Consider the following 26,178-nt stretch of genomic DNA (forward strand, 5'->3'; position numbering starts at 1 on the left):
AGTCGTTCGAGCGTTCCCTTTCTCTCGATTGTACTTCTTCTCTTTTCCCCTTCTCTTACTTCAAGAAAACGTGAAAAGTTGGCGCCGGTAATCGCAAACTTCCGGCGTGAAATTAACTCGCGTGAAAATGCGAATAAGTTTCCGGCTTTCTTTCAGGCGAAACGCAACAGATTCACTCACCTGCGTATACGTGATAGGCGAGAAGGGAGCAGCACACGAAGAACTTCATCGTGATCGTCGTTTTCGACTTTGTCTTCATCATCATCATCGTCGTCGTCTGCGTCTTCGTCTCCTGTTGCTGCTTACGACTGGCACCGACTCGGATCGCGACTTGCAACACCGGTTGAGCGTTGATGGAAGCCGGAAGTTTCTGTTGCGTTGCGTTGCGTCAGCTTCGGCTTGCGACGACCGACTGAACGAAGCGTCGCGACGCCAGCCACAGGTGTCCGCTCTCGGCAGGACGCAGGACGACGCGCGGACGTCCCTTCTCGACTTCCGGCGTTTGCGCCGTTCGAACCTACTACACTCATTATACCATCTTCAATGTAACTCGTTCATCTTCCGCTTCCGTTTCCGCTGATCGTACGCCGAAGAACGCGCGCGCTTCTTTGGTTGCATAAACAAACAATTTCATACGTCAAACTGTGCTCCAACAATTTTAAACTACACAAAGAAAATCAATCAAAAAGCGAAACCGCATCAACTTACTGATTAACTTTCTCTAAATTATTAAAATTTCTCCTCTGCAGCAAAAAAAATCACTTAACAACTTTAATTGAACACTTGATTTCTCAGAGCGTACCTCTTCGAAAATTTACTTCATTCAGACTATCTTTTCTTTTCTTGTATCTTTGGTTGCATACTTCAACTTCAATTTTTCTGGAATTAGACAATAGCACACTTTATTAATTGCAATTGCGACAAATGAACAGCAGCCACAATACGATTTATATATAAATATTGTATGCATTTGTAATTCGAAACTCGGCTCATATTTGCTCTGTATTATTAATGAACCAATTCGGAGAGCGAATGTACCAATTCCGTAAATTATATATGAACGTATTGAACTGTAATTTGCACTCTGTTTGTTTAAGAGCAATTTCAATTCATGCGTGTATTTCCATTTGTTGTTAACATTTGAAAATACTCGTAATCAAATCATTTAAGATTCAGGTGAAATTTGTTTACTAAAACTGGATTAAAGATTTTAATTTCGGTTAGCGTTTCCGGTTCCGGTTCCTGACCCACTTGATTCGACGACGAAAACAAAGTTTAAATCTAAAAAGTTTTTCTACTTATGTAATCGTACTATCAGAATCCTGACTGTAATTAATTCGTAGCATGGTTTCAGGTTAATTAATGCTGGATTTGTTGCAAATTTTGATAACTTAATTGAAGTAACAATGAATCGATTTGTTTGGTTGGCTGTTGAACAATTGAATGCAATCTGTGTTCAATTGTTTATAGTAAATTGTTTGAAGTAGAATAGGTGATGGGTGTTAAAAGAATCAACAGTTGTTGTGATGAAGCATAAGTTTGCATCGAGTTTGATTATGATTATGATTATGATGATGATGATGATGATGAAGGGTAAGTTAGGTAATAAGATAGTAAAGGTAGAGGTAGGTTTGAATGCAGGGTGAAGTTGGTCGCGATCAGTACTGCCATTAAAATGGCTGCCAATGTCGCTGTGACAAATGAGTCCCGCAATCGGTTATCGTTTTGAAAAACAAAAAAAAAAACAACAATAATAAATAAGTCGATTGTTGGGTGCAGGTGATATGTAAATAGAAGCGGTGAAGTCGCGAAAGTGGTCGACAGTTGTAGTTGTTGTTGGCGATCTATCGGCTAGCTAGTTCCAAATTGTCGAGCTCTTAGGAATTCCACCGTCTCCGCTGCTGCAGCCGCCGCCACCACCACCACAACCACTACTAATACTTAACCCACTGTGATATATATATATATGTTTATTTGTGATGGCAGAGGATAACAGCACAGAGCAGGATTTGCTGAAGACTATGAACATGATCCAGAACATGATTGATATATCTGCCGAGAGACTGGAGGGCCTCAGGACAAAGTGCTCGGCCACTGCTGGCATCACGCAGCAGGAGATCAGGACCTTGGAGGTACACTAAAACAACAACAATAATAATGCAATAGTTCCATTGTTTTCATTTACCTGTCATCAACGAACAGAAACATTGAGAGAGAAAACAGAAATCAATCATCATTCCTTTGTTTCAGGGCAAACTTGTTAAAATGTTCTCCAATCAGCTGGTCACCAAATCCAAGCTGCACACGATGGAGAAACCGCAGCTGCCATCGCTCACCCAGTGGCTGAAAGTTGTCGGTCTCAGTGTGAGCTCCATACAGGGTCTGTGCCAGAGGATACAGTCCATAGAGGAGCTGCAGGAAAAGACTGAGCATGAACTGAAGAACATATTGAATGAGAAAGGCACTGCCATGGACGATGCCAAGCATCTGTGCAAAGCTCTCTACAATCTGAAGAGATACACAGGTACAGTGTATTTGCAACAATCAATTATTATTTGGATGCATATATTATTGTTGTTGTTGTTGTTTGCTTTTGCGCAGATATATTGAAACACGGCGACGCCGAGTCCGGAGACTTCCCGCTCTACTGGACGTCATGGGAGGAGTTGCGACATCCGTTCATAGGTCTGTCTCCAAAGGAAGGTAGGTCTAGGGCTGCAAGAGCCTCAGTCCCCTCCGAGGAGTCTCTGAATAACAATAGGGCAGGTGCGATACCACCTTCTGCATCCGTTTCAAGTATCAGCTCTCTGAATGCTCAATGTGTCCTCACTACTCCCCCTCCTCAAACTAGAGGAAAAGGTATTTACTAAGCATGCCTTTCTTTCTTTTCCAAATCAAATCACCAAAAAAAAAAACTAACACAATAGGGGGTTCTATTCATTTATCTCTGTCTCTCTTTATGTCTGTGTGTTTGTATCTGTATCTTTCTCTCTATCTCTGTATATTCCCACTTTGCGTGTATTTCAATGTTTAGTCTCATAATTCGCTGGTCCTTTTGCTGCATGCGTTCAATGTGATCTAGAACTTGTTGATAAATCTGTCGTTGGTTGGTTGGTTGGTTGGCCAGTGTTCGATGTTGCTTATCAATGTTCTTTCACCTTACATAAAGCATACTTTATAGTAAAGTATTAATTAGATTCATTTCATTGTATTACAGATAATTTTTGATTAATTGTAACGCGACAATTATATAAGTACATATGTAGTTGCGCTAATATCATTAGACTACTGAAGTTTAGTTTTTAGAATTCAAGAAAATATAGATTATCTGTAGTGTAAATGAAACTTGTCGACTTGTTGTTGCGATAAAGATCGATCGATTGATCGACGATTAAATGTGTTCGTGCGTTCTCGATTTGCAGGCATGAAGTTTCCGACGACTCCTCCGGCCCGCATGAAGCACTGCGCCGTTAACAATCACCAATCGTCGATCCTACTTCCCGACATTTTCCCGCTGACGAAGAGCAAATCGCACGAATCGCAGCTAGCAAAGATCGACAATAACGACGTGCGAAAGTAAGTACATCAATACACATTATATATACAATATATAATTGTCCTTGTACTAATTGTTGTAATAGCAATCGTGAGACGAACACGGTGGGCCGTCGAGGGCGGCTACCGACGGAGCCCGGCCCAGAGGCGATGACCGGATATTCGAGTCCGATATTGACGAGTCCCGCGAAATCGCCACCGTACAATAACGCCGGCACCGACAGCGACGACAGCAGTTATAAATCGGTGCGCGGACCGCCGCCGCCTATCGTCACCCGCAACATGACGCACCAGATCTCGCACAGGTTCCAGAAGACCTTCAAGATGATGGCCACGTGCGGCGTCTGCATGAAGTCCATCTACTTTGGGACGGGGCTCAAATGCAAGGAGTGCAAGTACAAATGCCATAGGGAATGCGAGGAGAAGGCCATTGCCTCCTGCGGATTGCCTGACGAGCTCCTGTACGTCTTCAAACAATCGCAAGCCTTCGATCCTTCGGATACCGGCAGAGGTAGCAACACCAAAAACTACATCAACTCGGGAACGAAGATCCGCAAGCATTCGCATCCGCAGTCGCAGATGATTTCCAACATTCCTTCTTACAACGTAAGTCTTAATCACATCCAATTGATATTTTGTTTGCTGCGATTGCATTTAGATTACTTTCAGATGCCCGACTCGAATTCGAGCAGCTGCAACAGTTCCACTCCTTCGAGTCCCGCCCTGCAGCCAGTGATCACGCCGCAGGCGAACACCAAGCAAACGACGTTCAACTTTCCCGGTATGCTCTGAACGCCGCCGCGTACAAACTGTAAACATGTTAATTATTGTGAAATTGTGCAGATATTCCTCTGATACAAACCGACCATGTTCCGGACACGTCGCCGATGCGTGACTTCCCACCGGAGAAGTCGCTGCAGGAGCTGACGTCGAGTCAGCAGTCCAAGGATAGCGACAAGACGATTTCGATCACGGAGAGCTCTACCGACTCGGACCGGACTCCGGTTCGCATCAATTCGCAGGACAGTCAGGTTTCCGATACGGACACCATCATCGATGGACATCGCTGGCCGCGACAGAATAGCGTAAGTTTAACAGCAGCAGCATCTAACAGTTGATCATGGCTAATCTTGCTTTTGCAGTTGTCCATGAGGGAATGGGAGATTCCGTTCGATGATCTGACTTTCGGTGAGGTGATCGGCGCCGGTCGTTTCGGCAAGGTGTACCGCGGCTACTGGCACGGCGACGTCGCCATAAAAGTGCTGGATATGGAATCGGAGGAGATCGAGCGGATCGTCGATCAGTATAAAATCGAGCTGAACATGTTGAAGAAGACGCGGCACGAGAACCTGATGCTCTTTATGGGCACCTGCACCAACCCGAAGAGCCTCACGATCGTCACAAGCCTTAGCCGAGGCTACACCCTCTACCATCACATACACATCCTCAGGGACAAGTTCAATTTGAGCAAGCTCATCATCATAGCCCAACAAATTGCTCTGGTAAGTTGTTGCTGTGGACATATAAGAAATGCGAATTCGTTACGGTTATTCTTCATTTGCAGGGGATGGGGTATCTGCATGCGAAGGATATTGTGCATAAAGACTTGAAGAGCAAGAACATTTTTATGGACAATGGAAAAGTGGTCATTTCTGACTTTGGTATTTTCACTGTCACTAAATTGTGCTTCGGAAAAAGGTAATCAATCGATCCACGAGCATAAAATAAGAAAATAATTTAATCGTTTCGTAGGGATGACGATCGCCTGGGGATTCCACCTGGTTGGCTTTGCTACCTCGCGCCAGAGATTCAACGTTGTCTGCGAGCCCTCAACTCGCACGACCAAGGACTTCCCTTCAGTCAAGAATCCGACGTTTACGCCTTCGGGTAAATCACCAATATATCACCAAATGATACAATTCTATAATTAATAATCCGTTTTATCATTCTAGCACGATTTGGTATGAACTTTTAACAGGCGAATGGCCATTCAAAGGTCAACCGCCGGAGGCCATCATCTGGCAGGTCGGAAAGGGTATGAAGCATCCGTTGGCCAATTTGCACGCATCTCGAGATCTCAAGGTACACGCGCACAAGCAGCAGCAGCAATGAAGGCAGAAATATATTTTTTGTTTTGTTTTGTAGGACATTCTGATGTTGTGTTGGTCGTTCAAGAAGGATCACAGGCCGGCCTTCGCGAAGCTTCAGATGATTCTGGAGAAGCTGCCGAAGAAGAGGTTGGCGCGCAGTCCGTCGCACCCGATTCATCTCTCGCGGTCCGCCGAGTCCGTCTTCTAGCACGGAACGACGAGAGGAGGGGCTCCACCGGAGAGGGAGCTCGCGAGTTGATGAACCCCTCGCACCGCTCATCCGATCGTAACCACCAACACGCAAGAGGATCGGTTCTACCGGGTCTTCGATTGGTGAGCGGGGAGCTAGAAGGCGGTCCCACATAAGTTACAGTATTTGTTTTATTTTAATGATTATTTTTATTTTATTTTTTTTTGAAACGATTATTTAATGATTTCTGTGATTTTAACGAAACGATGTGCAACATATTTTTTTTTTAATTATTATTATTATTAATTTTATCTATTTATACTTAGGTAAATTTATTATTGCAAACTGTGTGAGAAGATGTGGACTATGACATACAGGGAAACAAAAGTTTTAAGTATTGATTATACTTCGTTCGTTATTGTTGTTGCTGTTGTATAATGATGAAGATGATGATGAAGATTGTGATGTCTGGAAAATTGAAAACGAAGAAACAAAGTCTGTGTGCCTTCGCCGAATGTATAAATATGGGTTCCGAGAGTGTCATCTTCGACCATCAACACCAGGTGAAGGAAAAGGAGGAGAACGGAGAAATGTGAGTTTGCGCGTTTCAACATTCTTCAACAACAATTTCAACAATTCTTCAAAACAGAACAAAGATACACACACACCCTCACAAGAAAATTGCTATATCTCGCGTGATGATGATGATGATGACACGATGTGACATCCTGTGCCTTTTTGAATGTTCGTAGAGATTTCTGTTTTCTTCGATTAATTCCTTCTTTTTTTCTCTCTTTCCCTATTGATAATTCGTGTAATATTTGAAACGAATCGGTTTTCGTCTTTGCGCACTCTTCGAGGCAAATCATTTGTAATCATTTTCTGCAAACTGGACACTCGATTTGTGTGTTTTTAGGGATATAAAACAAAAAAAATATGCACATACATATAAATATATATTTGTAATTCGATAGGCGGAATGATATGATGATGTAATTAAATATTTCGATGTAAAACGATGAATGAGAGAATTTGGAAACAAACGGCACGCGAAGAAGATGAATAAATGTGCAATATATAATAGATATAATCTCCTTATGTAATAACAACAATTTGTAAAATTATTTTGAAAATTTTTCTGTTTTGATTGATTGTGTAAATATATTTAACGATTTCGATGTATGTAAATAATTGTCGATCGCTTCCAAGCGAATCATACAAAAACAAACACACACACTCTGTACATATGTTTAACTGAAAGAAAAAGCAAATTGATAATGTGATTTATAAACGAAGAGAGTGAGTAAAACAAACACAACACACTAACAATGATGCATTCCCGACCGATGTTAAAGAAATATGAATAAACTGAATATGAGATGAGACGCGTTTTATGCTCTAGTCACACGCAAAAACAAACAAACAAACAATTGTATAGTTGTTACGGGAGATCAGCACGGCTGCGATGCATTTTCAGATGTTTCATGCGCCAGCACACTTCGATGAGAGAGATGAGAGTCAATGTAGTGATCGAGGAAGGAAGAAAAACAAAAGACAGAAACCACACAAACACACACACACGAGACTAGAGTTTATTGATGAGTGAAAATTCCAATTATTCATTTGAGAAAATAAAATAAATTAAACAAAAAAAAATAATTGTAAATTTGTCATTGATTTATTATCCTATCCAAATTGCAGCATAATGTTTGGACGTCACAGAGTTCGTCCTTGTCCTACTTACTGTAATCATCGCACGTTTTTTTTTTTTTGAGTAGGAGAGATAGTGATAGTGGTGTAGAGATCAACGTGTCGATATAATGTTGATGCGAATGAGTAGGATGATGCGAGGATCAAGAGTGCTCTCTTATATAACTTCATTTTTTTTTGTTTGTTTTTTTTTTTTATTATTGTATACATATAATAAATTTACATCAAAGTTTAACAAAGACTTAAGGTAGCTATAACAGACTGCAGTTGATAGTGTATGTATGTATTTATGTACGTACGGTGGTACACACACCACTAACTAAATCAAGTAGTAGTGGGCTGTGTGTATGTACACTATATATATATAATATATATATATGCATGCATGCATGATGGATGACGACGAAACAAAGAATCGAGAGAAATGAATAAAATGTAGACCAAAAACGACGAGAACAACGATCATCATCGTAATCAACGGACGTGCGAAAACGGCGCATTCCCAACTAAGCCAGCTACTCAAAAATCCACCGTTTCCACAGAAATCAATTTATTCTTAAATCGTATCATCATCATAATATATGTATATATGTAACATAATCCATTTCATTTGCAGCTCAACAACAAACAGAAAAAATCGCCAACAGTGAAGAAGAAAAACAAAAAAATTCGGAACGAAAATGTCAATCAGAAAGTAATAATCATAAGTAAATAAAAGAGAATGGAAAATAATGAATGGAATAGGAGGGGGCGGCGGTGGGTGTGGTCAAAAGTATCGAGGAGGCGGGGATTTTCTTTCCTTTATTTCGGATTGGACGAGCGAAAACGTAAAGGAAAAAAATAAAAAAATATCGTAAAACAGCCGACCGACCGACCAACACGACGCCAAAGCAACGAGAAACAAATGATGAACATCGCCAGCGCTGCTCTTTCATATATATTTTTTTTTTTTTGATCGATAAATGCACTGGAATCGCAGCAAACGTTGCGAGAATAATTAATAAAAAAAACAAAACAATAACGAAATAAATGAACTCGCTTCGTTTTACACGACCTCCATCGAGTTGCACCACTCGGACCGTTCAAATATATATATATACATCTGTGAGAGAGAGGGGTGGAGCCAATACTTTTTCCATAAAACAGTTGGTCAAAAACTATATGGAATCAAGTGATCCGCTCCTCCCCCCGATTCTCAACTCCTCCCACGACGCAAGAAAACAAAAGAAATAATAACAATATCAATCTCGCAGAGTTCCAAATCAATCATTTATATGATTATCAATGATTTTTATATTCACCCACCGGCTATCCCTGTTCACATTTTTTTTTCATTTGTGTCCAAATTTTGTGTAAATAATATTATTTAATAATATATTTGTAAATAAACTCAACAGAAGAATAATAATAATAAACATGCAAAAATCAAGCAATCGATCGAATTTCTATTATTATATCGATATAAAATAAAATAAACTTAATAAATAAATAAATAAAATGCATTATGCATCGCACGTGCACAACACACATATGCATGTTAATATATATATGTTGTATATATACATAAAGAAGATCCAAATGTATGTGTGTGTGTATATTCCCACCCTCTGACCCTTTTCCTCAACAGAAATCTTAGATACTTTGATATAAAAGAAAACTATACATATAGAAGATTTCCGTCGCGTCTCTTCACACCCCGACACAAAAAGGTCTCGTCCATTGAGATTGATTCCAGCGCAATCTCGATAAAGTTCGTGTAAAATCAAATTGATAAAAGATAGTTATATCGTTTATACTACCACTACTATATAGTATTAGTAGCAGCAGCAGCAGCACAACGATTGTAATATTTATCGATATTTAGAGCGTGAAATATCTATGTACAGAAATTTCGTCAATTTTTACATAATAAACGCGTGCGTGCGTTTCTTTTGTTTGCATTTCGGCCATTTCCATACATTTCGTTTCTCATTCCTCGGCTTTCTTCTCTCTCTCTCCCTCTCACCAATTGTTGTTACGACATATTTAATTATTTTTTACCTTTGTTGTTATTATTGCACGATTGCTCGTCTTCTGTTTTGTTTTTTTTTTGTTTTTTTTGGCTTCTTTTTATAAATATAATCAATATATCTTGATGAGAATAAAGTGTTTCTCAAGCGCTTCTTCTTCTTTATTTTTTTTTATAGTATTTTCTTCTTTTTCTTCATAGTACGTATGATCTCCGTTGTCGTTGTCGTCTCATCTCTCGTCGTCTCCCTCCCGCATCTCTCTCTCTCTCTATCTATCAATATCTACCATATCTATTCAGTTTCGTAGTGCTGATCGGAACGCGGCCTCTTGATTTCCGGTTCCTGCATGTCCTGATTGTCGCCGCCCGTGCTGCTCGGACTCTCTACGCTCTGCTCATCCATATGTCTTTTCAAATCCATACCTTGATTGCTGCAAAAACCATACACACACAATCAAACACAAATTACGATAACAATCCGATAACAATATTCTACTTACCTATAAGGTGAATAACTAGCTGTTTGCACGATCACCGGTTGCGGCGAGAAGGACGCAGGTGACATGGATCTCTCCTCGACGATGCCCGAACTAACTATGTGGAATTTCTCTGAAAGAAGAAACGAAAACTACTGCAGAGCTGCACTTTGGTATGGGCGTGGTCATGTTTAGTACCTTCCCTGTGCTCCTGGCCGTTGGTGGAGAGACCGGAGGTGCCCTGCTGCATGAACTCCGCCTCCTCTCGCGTAGGCAAACGGAGGCGGGCCTTCGTCGCACCGACGAGGGCGTTCATCTGCTGATGACCGATCATCGAACACGAACCAGGGAACGCTACAGTTCCGGGACTTCCGGGCGCCGATTGGCTGACCTCGAGCATGTGCTCGGGGGCGGGCGATCCCTCTCGGGACAGGCACTCTGGCGTCATCAATCCAGACATGCTCACATGACTGGGCGAAGCCGGTGCACTTCTGAGCAAAGAAAACAAAGATTCCATTGTGCGCAAGATGATTAGTGATAATTAGTTCGTACCTGGAACTAAGACCGAACGGTGCTCTGAAGCATGGCACTCCCCTCTGCCGTCTCCTCCTAAATGCTTGTTCAATTAGTTTCGATTCGGATTGCGGGTCTATCCGCCAGAAGCTGCCCTTGCCCGGTTCCTCCTGGCTTCTAGGTACCTGCAAATATATATGGGGAGGTGTCAACGGCGACCACTACACTTGCGTCGTTCACTACCTTTATGAAGTATCTATTAAGACTTAGGTTGTGTCTTATCGAGTTTTGCCATCCTTTGTCGGCGGTGCGATAGTAAGGGTAGTGCTTGGTGATGTAACTGTAGATGCCGGACAACGTGAGCTGCTTGTCCTGAGCACTAGCTATCGCTTGTACTATCAACTGTGCATACGAGTAAGGCGGTTTCGAGTCGTCCTTGTTTCCGCCTCCGACTCCTCCTCCTCCACCACCGACGACACCGCCTCCTCCACCTCCGCCGCTCGCGCCGTACCCATCGTTTATCACAACCGGAGGTATCTGCAAGAGTAAACAATATCAAAATACGATTCCTTTAACATCTTCTTTTTTTCGACTTACTGAGTTTCCATTCGATGTGGGTTGCCTGTAATGGTCAGGACTATGGCTCTGGGGGGCGTGGTGACCTACACCACCGCCGCCACCTGCGACCTCGTCGCGATGTGCCACCTGAGCGGCGTACGCTGCGACCATCTGCAGATCTGCTGAGATATTCCTCCGACCATGGCCACCTGCGAGATGAACGTGGTCAGATGAGAAGATGATGGGCGCACCGCCGCCGTGATTACCTCTTGGACTAGCTGGACAACTGTTGGCCGCGCTTATCGTGCCCGTCGGCGACGGAAACGGACTTCCGTACGTGTCCGAATCTGCGGGGATGTTGATTCTCAAAGGTGGCAGCGGCTGCAAACCACCACCACCACCGCCTCCTCCTCCTCCACCCGACCTATCCCTCACCCTCACCGGTGACACCTCGCGCACCCTCGGGGCGGGATCGGAAGCTTCGTCCACCAACGATTGAAACGACAGCCTGATATTTGTACTAGGAAATCTGAACGTACACCTGCAACAACAACAACAACAATTAAACAACTTGAAATTACAATATACAAATATACTTTTTTAGAAGTAAAAAGCAATCAAATCCTAGCATCGTTACTAGCTATGTGGGTTCAAGGATTACCCACCGAAATTCATTTGTCAATTCAATTGTTTTTTTGGTACGTCAACGACATCAGCCTGCTCGCGTAGAAGAAACGCACTCGCAATAAATAATGTAATAACCGGAGGAGACGACCATAAAAAAAAACAACAACATAAAACTATTTGCATATTTCCGTTTGATGCGCGTCTAATTTACATTCGTCAATTTCATGCAACATTCTGTGTGTGTGGTGCGTTTCTTCTTTTGTTTTACACAATTGACATCCGCCTACAAAAACCCAAGGGACTTTCCCGTATCGCGAGCGAAACGATATCGATTAATAAATAAACTTTCTTTGTTTACCATAGTTACAAACAAATCAATCGATTATCCAAGTGGATGTAATTCATGTAAAGCCCGAAGAGAGCCGACAACTACCGAAAAACAAAAAAACAAAGAAACGTCAGAATTATTTACTGTACAACAGACAGCTGCAATTGGTTGTAAGTCATGTAACGTCGAATGGAACCGACAGTTGCCGAAATCGATTCGTGCCAGTTCGGAGAACGAATGGAGAGTAGAGATTGTTGGTTTTTCTTCTTTTTTTTTCTGGAAGAAATTTCAAAAGTTTCGAATTGAAAGCGTAACGGCAACAGCAGCAGCAACAGGCAAAGTTCAAATCAGACGACGGCAATATTGTTGACCTTTCGCGCGGAGTGCCGCCGCGTCCTTGCATTTCACGTGCGCATTACTTAACTTAACCACAAGAAAGATAGAGAGAGAGAGAGTGAGAGAAATGGATAGATAGAAAAAAGTGGGAAATGCGAAAGCTGCAAAGCGTGGAAAAGCGGAAAAGAACGGACGGGCGCGCGAAATTCGAATTTCGAGCAAGTAAATAAACACACTCGCAGAGTCGGTCAACGGTGGCCTTGCTTGTATATACACGTAAATACAAAACGTATATATATATATATATCTCTCAAGGTATATTTAGAGCTTATAGATAGATAAAATCAAGGTGAATCAAGGTTTTATTTACTTGGAAATCAATGGAATGCTACGAAAAGATACGAGCACATCCTCTGGGATAAAGCACAATTTGATTATTTCTCTTTCTCTCTCTCTCTCTTCTTGTGGAATGCAAAGTTCTCTCAAAAGAGAGCGATGAAGCAAGGAAACAAACAAATATACAGCACATTGCGTGGCTCTAAAAATAATCAATGTATCACACTATATAATACACACTAGCTGCTCGCTAGCTAATACAGGACGACAGGAATGATTCACGTCTAGATCTTGGAGCAATTCTGCATCGTTCCCTCTCAAATTCGTCCATCCAACATTTGTTAATAATAATAATTTGCAGAGAAACGCGCGCCAATTGCAGAAACACACACACACACAACCCGAGGAGTTCTGGTTACGACACACACCCAAATAATGTCGCAATCAGGAAATTTCCACTGAATCATCGACGACAACAACAACCTGCAATTAAAACTTGGAAACAACAATAACAAAACATACCATCAACATCACACACATTTCATATGAATTATACGTAGTAAATATTGATTCAACTCGAATTAGTGAACGAATAACTTGGGTAAAATTTAAATAGCAATTTTATAAGAACGGCAGATTCTAGAAGGAAGTTTATTAATGTGCGTCGTCATGTCAACGTGTACATTAATTGATCCAAGTGCGCTTTCGCATGGACAGAATAAATCATTCTTAATTACCCAATCGCACTCGGAAATTGTTGGAAGAAGTAAAAGAAGAAGAAGAAGAAAGGTTTCTTTCTCCTTTTTCTTCTTCATCAGGCGAAATTTGCATTTGCAATTTACTATATTTGTGTTTAATATAATATATACACGAATCGCATGAATGATCTCATATGTAAATAATCTAAATATGTGTAGGTGCGATCGAGCAAAGCAATACGATTTACAAGTTCACAATTTCCAAATGTAAATTTTCATTTAAAGTTGGTATTAGTGCATATGTATGGAAGGTACAGCTAATGCCAACTTTATTTTTTGAAAATGACAAGGGGGGAAAACAAAAGGACCGCGCGCTGCGATTGTTCCGTTAGAAAATGTGGGTAAGTGGAATTCCACAGCCGCCGCCGGTTATAAAGTGTTTACAAACAGGTCTCGTCTCGTAAATACGAAATTAAAAACAAAACAAAACAAAAACAAACGATGCTGGCTGCTTGGAAACGCGTGCAATCGCGATTGAATGGTTGCAGGAAACTCTCTTTCGTTACGGTTCTGGTAATATCATTTCGAAAAGCCACGTTTAATTCGTGCGAATAATCTCCATTGGATGGGCGCTCTATTGGAAAAGGAAACGTCTTCTGGGTTGCGTCACATTCCTTCGCGATTGAAAAACCCGTTCCGCTTGCGCGACGCGGCAATTATCAATTTTTCCATGTACACACTTTGCGCACAGCGAAACGTAAATATTTACATGCGACGACGATGATCGGTCGCGTTTTGACGGTTTTCCAGACCGAAACAATAACGTTGCCTAGCAATGCGATCTTGGTACAAACAGACGACTATTATTGTTGTCATAGAAACTACGCACATTTCCAATACGTATAATAAATATAAAAAAAACAACAGCAGACCGACACACTAGATTATTCTCTCGATTTAAGTTATAAATTCTAGGATATCAACAACAACAACAAACAAACGAGAAAAAACAAAAGTAGTAGCTGCGCACCAATTGATTCAATTAAATGTCGGTGCAGGAAACTAGTCATTTGTTTCCAGTCTAAACGGAACAGAGGAGTCTGCTATAAACTTAACGTTAAATTTTCTCGCATTTGCCGCATTTCAAATCGCCTTACCATAAATTTCAATGTTGCTTCATTCTGCTGACCGAATTGACAGGATGTAATTGGAAACAACACCGAACCGAAATATTTCCATTCGAGGCACATTTCTTACCAGCTAAGCTAAATTGTTACAAAGCAAATAAAGACAATTCAAACAAATCAAATAATGAGAAAGAGAGAGAGAGACGGAATCAAGTCATTAGCAACGACGACTAATATTATTTATGTAATATGCAAGTAGGCCGACTTCATGCAACTTCACTTAATCACTTGTGTTTTTTTTATTGCTAAAACAAAAATAGTAATGACAACAACAACTTTCCTATCGAGTGGAAACAACAAAATAACTTTCATTGATTGAAGAATCAATTAAAGAAAGAATTATTAAACGATTAGCAAAATAAAAAAGTAAATGTAAATTGAGGCGAGAATAACGTTGAAAGTATAATAGAAGAGAGAGCATTAAGAAAAAATAAAACCGACACAGATAATAATGGCTTATGTAAATCGGGCGTTATTTTTCCTTTTCATTCGTTTCTTTTTTTTTTAGAAAACGACACAATGGTTGTGTCGAGTCGAGAAACATAATATTTGCACGAGAAATTTACAGGTTTGTTTTTCCCACATTAAACTTAGAAAAACATTTTCGCTTTATTTCTACTACTCGACATTGCATTTAGACTTTCGCCGAAACACTGACTTTTCTATCCATCGATTTTGGTAAAGAAATATTCAACACAAGAATCGATATGTACTTGAAAAACAAATGATGAAGGTTGAAATTGAAGTGACCAAAGCAGGAGGAAGTATAATACAGACAGAGACTTAACAAAGCGTGAAATATGCAGGGAGGATAATCCACTCTCCGGTGGAAGTAATTCCAGCAATTATTCATTTTCTTCTGAAACCATTATTAGAAGAAAAACAAACAAACCGAGTAGAATGCATCATTATTTACATGGTTGCTATGCGATAGTCACCACAAACAGGTCAACGAAAAATTAAAGTTGTTACCCTAGCAACTGATGTTAACACGGATGCTAGGCAACAACCGTAGATGACGAAGAATTGAATTAGGAAACTACCATCGATTTCTTTTTGTTTGTTTGCACGGCCAACGCAAATAAATTAATTAACAGGTACTAACACAACATTTTCACTCTTAGCGTTCGAATTTCAAGGCGATAATAGTAATAGCAGTACTGATATATCCGAACCACTTTTGCACTTTTCACTCTTGTGATTTGCAGTTTTCTTCGGCTAATGGAAAAAACAAATACTTTCTTTACGAATCACGCTTTTGATTACTAAGAAGATGATGATTGTGCCTCAATTTCCACATTGATCCCATCATGACTATCTAGAAAACAACGTTCAGTTACGAAACAATTTCCATCCAAGTAGGTCGTGATTGTGACTATTGTACCAGTGGTTCTGCAACCGGAGTTATTTTCATCGCGGGGAGTTTATTTATAAGCTCAAGATTCGCAAACGTCGAATGCAAACAAATAGATTTGCTACATACATATATATTTAGACAATGAGCATCGATTTCTATTTCCGTATTAGGTTCATGGGCCTAATGATATCGGTGGATTTGAGAGGTTTAAATGTTTAAAACCGCAGCAGCAATCGGTCGAGTTGTCCTCTCAACTCAAGGATAGAGCGTTTGTGTGTGTGTGTAAAAATAGGAGAGGAACGACGACCGGCTAATCGATTTCAAGACAATTAGCGTCTGTGTGACGACAACGACGACGATGCAACGCTATCTATTATTTAACAAAGAATTAAAAGAAAAGATTGTCTCTTCTAATTGGGTTTACATAAACTTGCCTTTTGCTAATTGTGAAATGTTTAATAGTTTCTATGAATTTGCATGGTCGGACGCGTTAATGAAAGTGTTTGGATTCGCACATACGAGATATTATTATGGAGTATGTAGTAATATGTAATGATCGTACTACTCGGGGAGAGCGAGGACCACGTGGTGCAGTGAATGTGTGTGTGTGTGTAAAGAGCGGCGCTGCTGTTGTTGTTATTGTTGTTTGGTGCGGCGGCCGCGCTTCGGATTGGAGCGCGCGCGATGTTTCCAAACATGTTCCTTTTGTTGTTTTTTTGGAGTATGGTGCGACGACGACGACGTGTACCACTGAGGTACACGAACGACGACATCAATACTGCTCGACTGCATACACACACATATAGTTATCGGGGGAATTCGACACCGACGCCGGAGACCATAGGAAGTCGTCGTCGTCGTGGATGACGTCAGCGGGCGCTGCTGACGTCGCGGCGCCCGTCGAAGGCCAAACACCAGAGGGATGATGAGGGTTGAGTCTTCCCCTTCCCTTCATTCCACTGACCTCGAGCACAGGAGGAAATGTCAAATTTGGGTGGGAGGGGTTTGTGTCGGGAAATGACGGCGAGGCCGGAAAATTGATTTCGCGGTGGAGGAGGAGGAGAGACGGCCGCGTGTCCACGGCGTGCTCGATCTGCTCAGCGCATGGCTCGATACGCGGATTTCAACCAAACAACAAATACAATAATGATTTTCATTGAAACTAATGAATGAATAGATGAATGATAGATAATAAATCATCCCCCTAACATGATTATTGTCCGTTCATGCAGCGTTCATCTCTTGCACAACGCAACGCAATTTTCACGAGGGATTGTTGTTAATAAACACCTGACGTAAATAGAGGCCATGTGTGTTAACCTCAAGGCCCGCGCGACGAATGCGTGGTTGAGAGCAGTAGTAAACATGTTGAATTCATATAGTTTCGAGCAGCGAAAAAGTTAATGGATGTCGACTACACGAGTATTGCAGAGAAGGAGATGATTTTTTTTTCGTTGGTCGGATGCGGGAGTTTGTTTACATAACATTGGTGTCGGTCGGACGTACAATATTGTACGTAGATACGGACCGACCGATAGACTATCCTAATAAGACCGAGAGAGATAGAGACAGACACAGGACTCACGTTCTATTCAGCTGTATGGAGGGGGCGCCCTTGCGTTGGAAGACGCCGTCGACGAAGACGCCGTTCTTTCCGTTGCACATCATGTAGAAATAGGGATGATCGAAGAAGACCTCCAGATGCTTCCGCGAGATGAAACTGGAGTGTCCCATGTTCACGTCCACGTCTCCCCTGGAGCTGTTCCTGCCGATCGTGATCCGATTCTGACGCACAAAGTACTCGAACTCGCGGCCCTCGAGGCGCGCGATCGCCTCCCCCTTGTCCTCGGGGCTCCACTGCACCTTCGAGGGGCTCGCAGGGGCCGACTTGAGTGCAAGTAACGCCCAGGCATCACTCTCCGATGTCCTAGAATACGTAGACATGGCTCTTCTCCTCCACCTCACACCACGGCACGTTTTTTTTTATATATATGTTGTTATATATATATATATATATATTATAACATACCGCACACAAAAAAACAAACGCACACTTCTCGCCCGCCGCCGCTAGTAAAATTGGAGAGAAAACACACACACTCACTCACACATACACACACTCAGAGAGAGAGAGAGAGAACACGCGCACCGACAGGCCAGGAGACGACGGGACGGACGGACGGACGATCGCTCGTACGTACGTACAAACACACCGCAACACCACTCTCTCTCTTTGCGAGTGCGTGTATATGTTGACGATGATGATGATCCGATTCCCCCGTGTGCCGACTCGAAATGTGCAATTCCTGCTCGCACACCTCTTCTTCCGGCTCGCGTGCTCCCCTGCTGCTGCAAACAACAACTATTATTATTTTTCTACACAATAACAATACAAAATATTATACTCACTTTACGCGCACACACAAAATAAGCAACTAACCAACCAACCAACAAACTACCCCCCCGTGGCCCCGATTAGACCAACGCCGATTGTTCTCGTTCTCGTGTGTGTCCACTCTTCTTCTCTCACTGTTTACCCACGACGTGAAGTATCAGGAGGAGAAGCAGCAGCAGCAGCAGCGACCGATTGTGGTGATAACGTGGGAGGCACCTGCACTGCAAATGTATTGGCTGATTTCATAACAGCTCTATCGGTAGTAATAATACTTGCTTGTAAACACGTGAGAACGGAGGCGATCCCAGTGGAACTCCTGGCGACATCTCTCGTGCCCAGCAACCAAACAAACAAACCTCAACAACCAACAACTGCAACAAAAGCACACACATTATTATTAATTTTTAAACGTTTTTCTTTTGATGTAATAACAACAAAAACAACAACAATAAATATTTCCAATAAAATAAACAACTTTAAATCCAATTGGAATCCAATACTTTACCATCCAAAGCGCCATCTACTTTTTTTTAACTATTCAAAAAAAAAATAGTTTTACTTATTAAAGCAATTAATTAATTAATGAAACAATAAATAATATTTCTCTGATAATTCATTAACAAAAACACGTGTTCTCTAATTAATTAAACTTTTCTACATTATTTAATTACTTGATCATCCATTTATCTAGATTCTTATTAACATCATCATCATTTTAGTCAATAAATATGATTTCCAATTGGACCTTAAATACTTTGATCCTGGATCAAAACAACCCGTGAAACGAATGCGGTGACGCCATCTATTCCAACATCAATTAACAACTTTCGATGTACACAAAATGTAATCCAATCGGATTCGCAGCGCAAAACGCGAATCGTCAATTATTAATCAGAAATTAATGTTTCCTTCGACGATGCCGATGCGTACATACATGTATTTATCAATATATAGTTTGTGGAGAAACAGCACACGCCGCAACACTAATTGACTATATCTTATCGTCAGGTCACATCTCTCACACTCTCGACAACAACAATAACAAAAAAAAAATATATTGATAACACACGTCCGTCGTTGTTATTGTTGCCCCGGGAGATTCGCAAACAGGCCTTCGCGGCAACAAAGTCACATACAGGCACACACGCACGCTACTCTCGCATTTTCGTTATCGCATCGGCGGTCACTACTTTACGAGAATCGACGTCGCTTCTATAAATACTTTCGCTATTTATTTTGCACCACGCTCTTCGTTCGAGGAAAAGGAACGGAAAGGAAGAGCAACAAACGAAAAGACACACATTTAATATGTGTACACTCAAAAAAAATAGATGAACAAGACAAAAAGAGTAGAAAGAAAGAGTATCGAAATATTTACAAATCGATATTTATTTACTTGCGATAAGTAAACTTGTTTGTTTGCAATAATATTCCTATTTATTTATTTACTCGCTCGCACGAAATTCGCTCTATTTATAATATTTCTGAAAAGATAGCGAGAATCGAATAAGATTAATTAACAGCCTTATGTTACGTAAAATTAATCGGGCTTATTCAAAGACACTAAACGCAAGTTTATCCTACAATTGTTATGCGGCAATGGGAATTGGGATTGCTTTGGAGAGCGCAGGAAGTTTCCATTTCGGAGCACCCGAAACCGGACGTCCGGTTCCACGATTTATTTATTTAGTTTTTTTTTTCTTCCTCTGCTCATTGCTTCCAATAAGTGAGCTCTGGACGAGGGCAAGGCGACCGCGATAAGCAAATGTTATCGAAGCAAATGTTTTTTTTTTGTTATGGCAACGCGAACAACAGCAGCAACAACAACAACAACACTTCCGGTGTGACGTTACGTGTCGATGGCGCGTTAATTAGTTCGATTTAATTTATGGAACTAATTTGAATAGATTGAGGAAGTTGTAGGTTTTGTTGATTGTGTTTAAAATGTAGTAAATATATATTTTTTTTCTTTCTTCGAAAACAATATACATTTCGCAGATTGTTTCGTCAACATTATTGTAATTGTTGTAATATATAAGTTTGTATTAAAATAATGATCACCTGACCTAACGACGAAACGCGTCAGCAGACTGCATCATCGACGGCTTTAGCTGTCTCCTCGAGAGTGTTGAATCGCTGAAAGAATATGATGAGTTCGCAGTGCGGCGTGTGCGGAAACAGGTCGACGGCGACGGCCCTCACCGGCACGAACGGCTCTCCGTGCATCGTCTTCGATTCGGCCTTTCCGAAATCGATGAAATTCTTCATCGCCTGCCTCGGATTGCACGAGATGTACACGAGCTTCTCCATTTTCCTCAATTTCCTTAACGAATTTATAGCCTTGTTATCTGCAAACAAAATATATATATATATATGAGCCGAACGTCAAGTACATCTGTTGCCAAGAAACACTCACGTAATCCGGCTCTAGGTGGATCAACGATGGCTACGATATTCTCGTTTTTGCTCCTCATGAACACCGAATACAGAAGCTCCTCAGCTTTACCAGCGAAAAACTCCGAGTTCTCGATGTTATTTATAATTGCGTTCTGCTTGGCGTCCTCGATAGCTTCGGGGATGATCTCCAAGCCGAGAACTTGATTGCAAGTCTGAAATGAGCGCAGATTTATCAAATTAAAAATATTTCGATTGCTTTGGTTTTTGCACGTACTTTTGCGAAACACAATCCGATGGTTCCAGTGCCGCAGCAGATATCCACGACGGTGCTCTTCTCCGTAGCGCCGGCCAATTCTATCGCCGATTCGTACAGCACTTCAGCGGCTTCGGTGTTCACTTGGAAGAAAGCCTCCGGTGATACGCGGAATTTCAAACCGAGAAGAGTTTCGTGGATGTGCGTATCGCCGTGCAAATGCTGCGGCTTCGAAGATCTATCCTCGTTTGATGTCCTTCGCAAAACATAAACAATTTGAACGATTTTTTATTAATCTGCTAAGAAAGCTTACCTCTTCAGCAGCGGTTGATAATAGAGCGACGTGACTTTGGCTTCTTTTCCTTCACCAGTTGTGAAGAATTCGATCAAATCCTTCTTCAGCTGATCCACCCTCTCCACCGACACATCTTTCGGGCTGACGCCGACGACGAGCATCAGCTGATCTTTGGCGGATCTAGCCATCAGCTGTCTGAATTGACCGGTCTGATTTTCCGGATTGAACACATCCAAATCCGAATCACGAACGAATTTCTCGAACAACTAACAAAAGATAAAATCATAATTTCTATCAAAACAATAAAGAGATCATTTCGACATACCCTTGCAGCCAGCTTCATCGAATCCGGAATGTGTTTCAGGTTTTCTATCGGTCCAACGCCGGTGATTCCATTCACGTAACTTCCAATTCTGAAACCGACGGTTTTCTCTCCAGTCTCCTCGTTCATGCCCACGCTGAATTCGCATTTATTTCTGTACCCATCAATAGTTTTGGCGTGTCTGATTTCGAGCAACTCGCAAGGTAATCCATCGTGCAACTGCTTCTGCTTGTTCAGCCAATCGCTCAACTCGCGATTCTGATACGACAGATCACTGCCAATCTTCTTCAGAATCCCTTTAATATCCTCCTGTTTCTTTGCTAACTTAAAGAACAACAAATCATAATCAATTAATGAAGTAATAAATAAATCAAAATAAAAATTACCTGCTCTTCGTAAGGCAAATTCCAAAAGGGTGTAGTCGAATCCTTCAATTTATCCTCGACGCTTCTATCATCATCGACTTTAGCCTTCTTATTGTTACCCTTATTCTTGAAATTCTCATCCCTGCGCTTCTTCACCAACGGATCCGGAGCAGGTTTAGCATTCTGCAAAACAACAATAAACAAATGTATTCTCCACTTACAAAAAAAATTGAGCACAATCAACCACTCACAATTGCTGACAATTCAGCTCCCTTCCATTTGTACGCAGTCAAGACTTCTATTGCCTTACATCTATCCTCATCGTTTCGAAAGCAGACGAATGCAAAAGTGGAATTTCTCTTCGGCGTCTTCAACTTGGACGAGTTCAGCTTCAGCGTCTCGTTCAGCAGCTTGCGCAGCTCCTGCAGATAATCGACATTAATTATTGGATATAAAAGAATCTTTTTATCACGTACCTGAATTCCATAATACCTGGGCAAATTTTTTATCTCGATTTTAAACTTTTCGGAGGTGAACTCGTCCCTCTCCAGGTACGCAAAAGGATCTTCCTCCTCTTTGCGAACATCTTCAGCGGGAACGACAACAGCTTCCTCGCTCATATTTCAAACGTAAATAAACCAATCTTAACCTCAACTCACGCATGGGATTCAACGCAATGTAGACAACCAGTTGCACACGTTTTACGTTGCGTGCACGTGCGTACGGTTGACCACACAATAAAATAACATCAGTGTTTCCCAACATTTTTTTTTTGTCTAAATCGCCAGTATCAGGTAAAAAGAGTAAGTAAATAGGATAATTTCCTACGATATATTTATTCAGCCAACCTTTAACATTATATATATAATATACTTCTTTTTTTTTAATATATATATATATTTGAACATAATAAATGAACGCATGAGATATATAACACTTTGTACTTTCCATTCAACAAACGTAAACTTTAAATGGTACTTAATTAAATTAAATTAAATTAAATAAAACAGGTTGGGGTGGGTTTTAGAACTGAAAAATCAAGAAGAACGGTTTCAACGATGTTTCTGCCCTCGTATAAGAAAGGTATAAGAACAAAGGAGGAAAGAATGCAACGCAAAAAACGATGATTATCAACTCATTGTCATACACATCCTTTTGTACACATCCGACATTGTTCTCGCGTCCACATTTAAAAAAATAAATCCATCTTCGGTTATTAACATTGACAAAAATATAATCTCTTCCTTCCTTCCTTCCGTCCACCTCCATCCAACTCTTCCTATAAACGCGCGCGCGTCACGGAAACTAACGACTACTTCTCTTTTGTTACATACGTTACTTAAAAACCATCTACGATTTGATCTTCTGTATTACATATATATATATCTATATAATATATTCGTTATTCACAGTGTTGCTTGCTCGCTACATGCAGTAAGTGTACTGCGTCCGCTACTTATACATATTTTTTCACCTAAAATCATCGCAAACAATTACATATATTTTTATATATATATATATAAAAACAAACAACTTTTGCGTAAAGCTTCAATATAATAGTCAAGTGTGCGAGAGCAATTATTAATAATATTCATTACCATAAAGTTTCTTTCTTTTGATTAATAATACTGGGACGAATCAATTCATGCAAGAATACAAAACTGAAAGTAGTACGAACAACCGGAGAGTGTGTAAGATCATCATCATCATCGCCAACAAACATCTTGTGTTCTTGCATCTTATCAATTAATTATAAAGAAGTACTTAACATTTAGTATATATATATATGCACGCAATGCAGCAATCTTGATTTGCTACCGTATTTCTTCGACATATCTTATTACCACCGCCTTCTTTTTTCTCATTTTGTGCGAATTACATTTATCGAAACTGCATGTTTAATTGACCCTTGTCTCTAACAAACGAAAAACTATAAACAATAACACGACGTACGACTATATAACAAATGAAAAACGAATCTATACGATAATATCAATAATTTAGTACTAATTTCAATGAGTAAATGAGAAACGACACCGACAGACATAGCAGAGATCGCTTGCAAGTAGAAGCAACGCAAATCAATTGGAAGAGCGTAATAATAATAATGAAGGTAACAAGTCTTATATATGAATTGCATTGATCGAGGTGTGCGCTGCTCCGCTCGCGTATAAATTGTTTCTTTTGTTTATATCAGTCCGTGAAAAAGAAAATTGAGCCAATCACGAGTATTATCATCATCAACATTTTGTTTGTCGTCTTTAGTGCCTCAAGTCCGCAAAAAAACAAACTTTATAAAGTCTTTATATAAACTAATTTTGTTGTCTATGTGAGAATATTATAATATTTGTAGCGTCTCAAATTCTTACAACGCTTTAATTGATAATGTGATTAATCTCAATATTTAGTTTTAGTACGTTTTACTATAATATATATTAATTGGAATGTTTACTAAATTATCTTAGTTTGTACACTATGACAAATTCAATGCTATTATAAGAGATTTGCACTTTGACAAGTTAACTAATTGTGTTTACGCTTGAGACACTCTGCAAATTATAAAATAAATAATGGCAAGTTATCAGAAGTGAACGGTACTTAGAGTTAATAATACTGAAAACAATATTTACTCTTTTGTAAATACATCCTGGAATGTTGTCCAAATTGGTGTCGGATGTGGTGCAGCAGGAACGTCTAGTGAACAACAGCTAATGGGAAGCTGCAGTAATCGTGTGCAAAATGCATTTGCTGATGGCAACACTTCTGTGTTTGGGAAAGCTACGAGTCCCTCTTGTTCAGATAGTCGGCGCAGTTGTGGAAGTACCTGATGTTCCCGTTGAACTTGTACACGAACGTGTCCCCCTTGCAGTAGAGGCACGAGCCGGACGCAGGATGATCCTGGATCTCCTCCTTGAAGTGGATCTTCAGGGCGAGATTCGTCGGCGCTATGAATACCTTGCAGGTGTTGCAGTAGTAGTGGTGCTCCGTCTCGTACTTGAGCATCTCCTCCTCGTCGATGGGGGTGGTGAACCTCGGATGCACCGCGTCCAATTCGGTGCGCACCTTCTTCTTCTTGTCCTTCTTCTTTTTGCTGTCCATCTTTCACCGCCGTCTACCTCTTCAGAAGAACCTCCTCCTCTTGTTCGCCGCCCTCTGGATGCTCCGCTCTTTCACGGCCCCCTTTTATTCTTCTTATACTTCCACTTTGACGTTTCTAGGTTAAACACGGAAACGTCAGATCTCGAGGGGGTGGCGGTTATTTGTAGGTGGCGGGCGGCGTCGGCAGGAGGCGTCTCGAAACTAGGCGGGGGCGGCGCAACAGATGGCGCAGTATTTGCCGCAACTGCAGCAACTATTGCAGCGGCGTTTCCGCTTCCGCTTCGCTACAACATCGCCGCCTCCAACTCCACCACCACCAACATCATTATATTACATTTACCAATTACTTCTCTGTTCTACCTTGGGAAACCGCTTCCCTTTTTCCAAAATTACAATTGCAATTATGCCACCCATTATCGAAACCTTCGTCGCAGTTCTGTGATTTATGCGCGCTTCTGGCGGCACGAAAACACGCACGAAACACATTCCCATCGCGATAGCCGTGCGTGCATTCCATCTACAAGGAAACAGAAGTCAGTCGACTTTGCACGCAAATCTCAGTGATTGCACATCCGAATCTAATCAAATAATTGATCCGAAGCCTACTGATCGATATTTTTTATTTTTATTTAAATCCCTCATTATAGGCAACCAAACGAGCGCGCGCAATTTATTTCCCATCATTTTCAAACACTAATAAATACAGCAGTGTTTCTCAAAAACGAAACAAATGATCATTGCATAAATTATCATTATTTTCAAATGCAAATGCGTTTATATGATTTAGTACGTCAGCATCTAATTGTATTTACAGAGTTGACTCATGCACAGAATTCCTTCTGCAAGTGTAAAAAAAAAACAAATAAAGTTGTTTCATTCGACCGAAAATAAAGATGAGCACGAACAAGTTGGTTTTCCAGCGAAATCGGTGTAATTGCTAAATTGCGATTGAATGCAGCGTAAACAATTGTTCCCGCCAACGCCAACTGGATGACCGGTGGAGCTGAGAGAGAGAGACGACGCGATCGGGTTTATCGAATGCGGAAAGGAGAGAAAAAGTATGAGTAAGTAGATTCTGCGTCG

At 40.9% G+C, this 26,178-nt stretch overlaps 3 protein-coding genes across 7 annotated transcripts; 1 reads left to right on the forward strand and 2 right to left on the reverse strand.

Moving 5' to 3' along the window:
- Positions 1-1,643: 1,643 nt before the first annotated feature.
- On the forward strand, positions 1,644-6,970 carry LOC108564445 (kinase suppressor of Ras 2). 3 transcript variants are annotated; one of them, XM_017923492.1, is made up of 12 exons: positions 1,644-2,132; positions 2,251-2,524; positions 2,602-2,859; positions 3,423-3,576; positions 3,642-4,161; positions 4,225-4,336; positions 4,399-4,640; positions 4,698-5,057; positions 5,120-5,253; positions 5,308-5,442; positions 5,508-5,637; positions 5,701-6,970. In XM_017923492.1, the coding sequence occupies exons 1-12, from the start codon at positions 1,980-1,982 to the stop codon at positions 5,851-5,853; spliced, it is 2,625 nt and encodes an 874-aa protein (XP_017778981.1). In that variant the 5' UTR covers positions 1,644-1,979; the 3' UTR covers positions 5,854-6,970. The 3 variants fall into 3 exon arrangements, with proteins under 3 accessions (XP_017778981.1, XP_017778982.1, XP_017778983.1); XM_017923493.1 differs by having other exon boundaries at positions 2,602-2,766; XM_017923494.1 differs by having other exon boundaries at positions 2,602-2,703.
- Positions 6,971-9,638: 2,668 nt separating this feature from the next.
- LOC108564443 (forkhead box protein K2) lies at positions 9,639-18,628 on the reverse strand. Of its 3 annotated transcripts, XM_017923490.1 has the most exons (9): positions 18,379-18,585; positions 17,555-18,318; positions 11,367-11,641; positions 11,140-11,309; positions 10,786-11,079; positions 10,582-10,727; positions 10,228-10,520; positions 10,054-10,162; positions 9,639-9,984 (listed from the first exon to the last, which is right to left on the reverse strand). In XM_017923490.1, the coding sequence occupies exons 2-9, from the start codon at positions 17,911-17,913 to the stop codon at positions 9,846-9,848; spliced, it is 1,785 nt and encodes a 594-aa protein (XP_017778979.1). In that variant the 5' UTR covers positions 17,914-18,318; positions 18,379-18,585; the 3' UTR covers positions 9,639-9,845. The 3 variants fall into 3 exon arrangements, with proteins under 3 accessions (XP_017778979.1, XP_017778977.1, XP_017778978.1); XM_017923488.1 differs by having other exon boundaries at positions 11,140-11,641; positions 18,379-18,628; XM_017923489.1 differs by having other exon boundaries at positions 11,140-11,641; positions 17,555-18,315.
- Positions 18,629-20,304: 1,676 nt separating this feature from the next.
- LOC108564444 (tRNA (uracil-5-)-methyltransferase homolog A) lies at positions 20,305-22,666 on the reverse strand. The gene is made up of 8 exons (XM_017923491.1): positions 22,473-22,666; positions 22,248-22,418; positions 22,018-22,179; positions 21,635-21,955; positions 21,328-21,575; positions 21,036-21,270; positions 20,781-20,973; positions 20,305-20,712 (listed from the first exon to the last, which is right to left on the reverse strand). Exons 1-8 carry the CDS (start codon positions 22,614-22,616, stop codon positions 20,447-20,449), a joined length of 1,740 nt encoding a protein of 579 aa, XP_017778980.1. The 5' UTR covers positions 22,617-22,666; the 3' UTR covers positions 20,305-20,446.
- Positions 22,667-26,178: the final 3,512 nt, after the last annotated feature.

This window comes from Nicrophorus vespilloides, unplaced genomic scaffold (genome assembly GCF_001412225.1).
Source record: "Nicrophorus vespilloides isolate i.1.1-1 unplaced genomic scaffold, Nicve_v1.0, whole genome shotgun sequence".
NCBI classification, from domain to species: domain Eukaryota; kingdom Metazoa; phylum Arthropoda; class Insecta; order Coleoptera; family Silphidae; genus Nicrophorus; species Nicrophorus vespilloides.